This window comes from Branchiostoma belcheri, unplaced genomic scaffold (assembly GCF_001625305.1).
Source record: "Branchiostoma belcheri isolate BF01 breed outbred unplaced genomic scaffold, Haploidv18h27 scaffold11, whole genome shotgun sequence".
In the NCBI taxonomy this organism is placed as follows: Eukaryota; Metazoa; Chordata; class Leptocardii; order Amphioxiformes; family Branchiostomatidae; genus Branchiostoma; species Branchiostoma belcheri.
Genome location: NW_017802491.1, coordinates 1,109,113 through 1,115,588, shown reverse-complemented (window position 1 = coordinate 1,115,588; position 6,476 = coordinate 1,109,113). Strand labels below are relative to the sequence as shown.

At 43.9% G+C, this 6,476-nt stretch overlaps 2 protein-coding genes across 4 annotated transcripts in view; one reads left to right on the top strand and one right to left on the bottom strand.

Annotated features, from left to right (window-relative positions):
* The window catches only part of LOC109483969 (4-aminobutyrate aminotransferase, mitochondrial-like), a 23,140-nt gene that overhangs the window by 12,722 nt on the left and 3,942 nt on the right, over nt 1-6,476 (top strand). The window lies entirely within an intron of this gene.
* Nucleotides 1,817-6,476, bottom strand: part of LOC109483323 (calcineurin-binding protein cabin-1-like) — a 26,884-nt gene continuing 22,224 nt past the window's right edge. For 2 of the 3 annotated variants that reach the window (XM_019786315.1, XM_019786338.1), the window contains one exon: nt 1,817-2,993. In XM_019786315.1, coding sequence (XP_019641874.1) covers nt 1,824-2,993 — 1,170 coding nt within the window. In that variant the 3' untranslated portion in view covers nt 1,817-1,823. Of the gene's footprint in view, nt 2,994-3,467; nt 3,712-4,271; nt 4,417-4,617; nt 5,500-6,476 lie in introns of all 3 variants that reach the window. The other variant, XM_019786330.1, reaches the window with a different exon arrangement.

Genomic DNA, 6,476 nt, shown 5'->3' with positions numbered 1-6,476 from the left:
GGGGTGACACCATTGAAAGGGTTCTCCATTGAAACATATGCTAAATCAGACATGAAAATGGGCATCATATCTCTAGTTTACGAAGTTTCTGTCACACAAACTCACCTTCACGTGTTAGCCAATTTAATAATATGTACCTACAACAAGTTTCGGAAAAAAGTGGACGGCTAGTCTCGAGGTACAGCCTTGTTTATAAGAATCCGTGCACTTTGACCCCATATTCTAGGTCGATACCAAGGCAGGATGCAGGAGGGGTGTATGGCAACAAACAAGCCCATAACAAGGCAATTTCATGAAAAAACTTCATTTTTTTTTGCAAAAACATTCACTCACAACTCTACACAGTACAATCAACCACAAAAATGCCAAGAATTCAACAAAAATCCCACCCAAGAAAGGGTTTTAAAGCTCTTTAGCTCATTTTAATTTTGGGGCCTCTCACCCAGCAACTTGTGCGCATGCCCTTCGACCCGCGTCACCCCTATATTTCTTTCTCCTTGTATAAACCAGCCCTTCCGGATAATGAACACATGGCTGGGTGACCCTGCCAAGCTGGTGATTATGGAAGCGGTGCTAAATGTGATTCACAAAGATCGGCTGTTGGACAACATGACAGAGACAGGACAGGTCATCTTGCAAGGACTGGAGAACCTACAGGTAAACACGAGAAGGGCCATAATCATGTCTGGTCATCCCGCGTTATATGCCATGGATGTGTTAGGTAATATCCTTGTAAAATGACTTTTGAAAAGACTTAACAGTACTGTAGCTACTAATTGAGATGAGTTGGGATGACCTGGTGTGTTTGGCTTTCTAGCCAGGCAAGCCATAGCCAAGCCACATTGCACTTATACTTTAGTCTAGTAGCATATTCATTTGAATTATTCATTATGTTAAAGGATATTGAAAGACCCATGATAATGGCATATGCTGAAACATGCAAATTTAAATTAAATATATTTGTTACAAGCTTTGGGATTAAAAACCTTGGCAGCAAAAATTAAGTGAATTGCCAGCAGTGAGAAAAAAAGGTTATGGGAAAGCTGCTATCATAAAAACTGATAATACAATCATTGCATTCTCAGGACAAACATGCTGAAGTTCTCTCTAATGCTCGTGGAAGAGGGGCCTTCTGTGCAGTAGACTTCCCAGACACTTTGACCAGAGACAAAGCTGTAGCCACACTTAGGAACAAAGGTATACTAAGTCTTGCATAATAAGCCACGCTTTCCTACTATCCTAATGGTACCAATGCCATCTTAGATCAACAGTCACTGCAGCCTACTATTTAAGCTGAATGTTGCTTAAAATCTAATTGATATTTTACACTGGTTGAATGTCTGTACGATTGTCAGGTGTGCAGTGTGCAGGCTGTGGGGTGAAGTCTCTCCGAGTGCGACCAGCTCTCATCTTCCAGCCACATCACGCCAGGATGTTCCTCGACATCATGGAGGAAACAACACGGGAGTTGTAGTCGCTAGGGACATGATTCTTTGTCATAAGGACCCACTTTTAAACGTTTTGGTAAATAAATATTTGGGCCTATATACACTAGATATTTCATCTACATGTACATTGTGGTTAGATTTGTCATTCCATTACTAACCTGTTCTTCATTCTGTGAATAAACAACATCATCACACTGCATCAAATTCTAGTGTCTGCTTTATTAGAATATAGGACATACATTGTAATGTAAGAGAGACAGGTCATTGTGTTGCTAGACATGTCCTAAACAACACAACAGGATCATATACACGGTACGATATATATACATGTACCGGTACATATATATTGGACATTACCAGTAAGTGTCTTTGTGCCTACACTATACTATCCTGAGAGGACTCCTCCTGACTGCTGTCGATCTCTATGTACTCCACATCACTCTGAGAGTCTGTCTCTGGGAGCGGCGTGTGGTGAACATTCGCCGCTGACTGCTGGGTGAGGATCGCTGTCTTCAGTCTCTGCTTGGTCTCCTCAGAGATGGACCCTGACCTGGGTCTGTGCTTGGTTAACCCACTGGTCCCCGGCTTGGAGTAAAAGCTGGTACTAGGATAGCTCTGCTGCATGGTGGTAGAACTCCGGGCTACCTCCGTGGTTTTCTCGTAGGCTCCACTTTTGTACAGGGAGGAGGATGATCCTGAGGGGGTGACGGTGATGGTTGGTACACTCATTGGTGAGGCTGTTGATTTCTGTGGAGTGGAAGGTTCAGGGGTGTGTGTGGTGGTAGCCATAGGGTCTTTATTCTCCCTCCTCTCCTGTGCTGTGGTGACTGCAGGTTGCCATGGCACGCTCTTTGGTGATGATGATGATGTTGTTGTTGTAACTGAGGGTTGAGGTCTGGCACTGCTACTGGAGGGTGGCAGAGGCTGGGAGGGGTTACTGACTGGTTTGGAGGATGGCTGCACTTGTTGTTGTGTTGATGCAGAGTAGGCCAGGCTTGGTGCAGGCTGGCTACGCTGCAGCTGACTAGCAGTGCTGACTGGAGAGGTGTCAGTTTTGGGTGTCCCCATGTGAACAGAGGCAGGAGGGGTGGAGGTGGGGGGAGAAGAGAACGTCAGTGCCATCTGTACGCCGCTGCTGGGCGTGGTGGGCGTGGAACTGCTCTCCCGTTTCTCGTGTGTTGGCGTCTGTGGCAGCCGCTGCTTCTGCTGGTAGTTCTGACAGTAGCTGATGGCCTGTTCCAGCGGGCTTGGTTCCGGCTCCATGTCGTCCACTCGGTAGAGCGTGTACGCGTCGGCGAGGATGTTACTCTCCACCTCCATGTTGCTGCCTGTCCTCTGTCCATGCTGAAAGACTTTCCAACAGTCCAGGACAAGTTTCAACAGTTGAGAGCTGTCCATTTCTTCTGCTGTGCTACAGCACTTTAAGACAACGTCCTGCAGAGTCTCCAAGGAGTACTTGTAGGCCTGCTTGGCAAGCATGGTGCGATCCACGTCACGTAGGTACTTCTTGCCCTGATCAGGGGTACGGTGAAGCTGGGTGGCAAGCTGGGAAAAAACATCATTAGGGATCAAAAACTACTATGGAGGCTCACTTGTGTTGACAGAAAAACCTAGAATTGAAGAGTCTGTAATAATGACTTGTTCAGTGTTTTTTTGCTTTATTCTATGTGTTACATGTGGGTAGAATGTTTGAAAAACTTTCCAAGGAGAATGCAATGCATTCGTGAAAATGGACAACTCTAAAATCTAATTGAACAGTGAAAGATGAAACTGTACATACACTTAGGGAAGAGGAATACAAAGACCAGGGCTTTGAGAAGTGGTTGACTGAAATAGCACAACTAAAGTTACAAACCCAAGAATCCTATTCTAAAATATGGGGTCCAGTGTGTGCGTTGAATCATGTGAGACTCAGTGTTCCTTTTGGATGCAACAAAAAAAAATACAGGTATGTGACTCTGTGACAAGATGGGGTTGTGAGCAATCTTTGGCTAGATTTTACCACAGAGCTCCCCGTACCTGAAACAGTGTGTTGCTATCGTTGAGCTGCCGCAGCACCTCCAGCAGGAGTGAGACACACCGGCCCATGTGTGAGGCAAAGCTGCCGGGCCGGTCTATCTCGTCCACAGGGATGCGCCAGATGCCGTTGAAGAGGTTGGTCTTGTTCCTCTCGTGGAACAGGCTGTGGGCAGGCATGTGGGACAGCTCCTTCCAGTGGCCCTGCTTCGGACCCAGGATCAGGTCACGACCCCACGGCAAGTTCCTGCAGGGATGAGGAAAATTAGAATTGTGTACACACTACCTAGGAAATACCACACTTATAATGATAGCTGATCTAGGTTAACATTCACTGATATTCAACAACAATTAAATCCGTATAGGCAAGTGTGATCTATCATCAGTGACCTCACCAGTAAAAAAAAAACAAACATCCATGGACATGTTTACAATGTACAACTGTACAATGTATGTATCCTTGTGTACATGTACATGTGTAGCTATGGAAAGAACTGCTTGTAGCTGCTGAAGACTGAAATCTTTCTTCAAGTCTAAAATTACTGCTTAATAAAACTTTTCTTCCAATTTCTTATTTATCAACATTAAAAAAAGAGACATGGGTGAACAGACAAGAATCTTATCAAATAATAATTAATTAGAGACTTTAAATGGTTTTCTTGCCTTATGTTTACTGAGCTCTGAAGTTTCTTCAGATCAAAAGTGTTTTTTACAGCCTTTTTGTGTACAGAACTGTTGCATAGAAACAAATGTAAGATTAAAACAACTTAAAGTTTAAAGTGAATTTTCCTCCAGACAGATGCTTACTTGTGGAAGGGTGAGTGGAAGTAGAGGTGGCAGAGTCTGTAGATGGACTTGTAGTGCTGAGGAAATCTGTGCAGACACAGGTGAAGTCCTTGGACACACAGGTCCATCAGGTTCTTCCTACGGGTCTCAATGTTTACAGGGGGAGCTGGAAAAAATTATAAACATATGTGGACATCATTTTATTAAAGGCAATTAGAAAAGAATGTAACATTCATGTACCTATGTGGACATCACGACATATGTGTTAGAGAGGAATTACATAAATAGGAAATACAAAACATGTCAAGTCTAATATCTGAACTACAAAAATACCTGGTCAAGTCTAATATGTGAGCTACAAATATACCTGGTTTTGTGTCTTCCTTCTTGCCCTCTCCCTTGCTTGCTGCTGCTTCTTCTTTCTCCTCACTCCTGTCTTGTGGAACACTAGATAAAGTGTCAGATGTCTCCTGTACTGTCTTCCCTGCAGTCTCCACTTCCATTGGTTCCTCCTGGTTCTCTGCCTTCTCCTTGTCTTCGTCCTTCTTTGTGCTTACTTCTGTGCCAGGGGCCGATTCCTCCACAACTTTCTCATTGGTGTTAGACACAGACACAGGTGTTTCTTCTGTTTGGTGATCTGCGTTTTCTTTAACTTCAGTCATTAGTTTCTCATCTCCCTTGTCTACCATTGCTTTCTGTACATCAGATTCTGACACCTTTTCATGAGTATCTGTGTCAGGTGTAACTGTTTCACTTTTCTTAACTTTCTCTTCGTCTGTCTTGACAACTTTCTCCACCTCCTCTTTGGGGTCAGGTACAAGTTCTTCTTTGCTGTCAAGTGTTGGAGTTCCTTTTTCTTCCTCACTGACACAAACGTCACCAACATCACTGACAGGTGTTGAAGGTTGGGTCATCACTGCTTCCTTCGCTTCCTCATTGTCCTTCTCTTTCTTGCTGCTGAGCCCTTCTGGTGACACCCCCTTTTCTTCTTCCTGTTTCTCAGCTTTGCTTGTAGTGGCTGACTCTAACACTGGTGTAGGTTGGACCACAGTATCAGTGATAGTCTTTCCTTCAGTAGGTGAAGTCTGCATCACTGGATCAGTGATAACATGTCCTTCAGTCTGTCCATCTCCAGGTGGTTTAGATGGTTCTGCAAGGTTGACTGGAGTGTCAGTTAACACCTCCATTTCTGGTGGTGTTGTTTGCTGTTGGTATTTTATGTCAACTTTGTCTGCAGTAGGCATATCACCTATTGAGGCAAAAGGGATAGAAATTGTTAATATCAAATGCTGGTAAGTCCTCCCCTTTTAGGTGTTTCCCAGGTGCAAAGTGCAGAAGGGACAGCAGTGATGTAACTACATTGTACATGCAAAGCAAGGGACTCAAGCATGAAGGTGCAGCAACAGTGAGTGTTGTCAATTCTCTAGCCTGCAGAAAAGGACAATGTGCAAAATACTGCTTCTATCAGATGCCAATAGCTTGCTAGCAAACCCTGGTCCTGAGTCTGATGCCATGCATGTGCATGTGAAAAAGCAGCATAGATTTTCAACAAACCATATTCAAGACAACTTACTACACCTAATAGAGATACATTTCTAGGAGTGCTTTCAGCCAAGACATGCTAGTCGGAAGAGTTGTGACAGTGAAAGCTTTCTACTGGAGGCTTTCTACTGACAGAAAATCCCGACCACCTTCTTGGTCTGCCTGTAAAGGTGCACCGAACTCGTCAGAAGGACCAGCACTTTGCTGTGCAGTTAGGACACTATCGTCTGTTGTGGTTATTTGTAGGGCTGCCACGACAGACCGGCTGCCCTCCGGGGTAGACTCTGCCGTATGCTTTTCAGCCATACTTCTGAGCAGAGCTTTGATACATGGGAGACACCTCCAGTAAGTCACTTCGTTGGTAAAGAGAGTGATGTGTACAGTCAAACCTGTCCACACTTAGTAACCAATCAACTTGGACTTGAAGAAAATGGTCATAGTAGACAATAGACAGAATCCCCAATATCAATGCTTCAAGGTTCAATGTGAAAATACATGTACTAGTAATGACCTGATGGTTTTTAGGTCTTTATGCACAAGTGGTCAGTCGTACAGGTTTGACAGTACATGTATATGTTCTGTATGTGCAACACAATATTGCTTCCAATAGATGGAAGTAGATGTCATAATTAAAATTTAATGTAAATATAAAAATACATACTCGATAGTGTACAATTAGTAGTA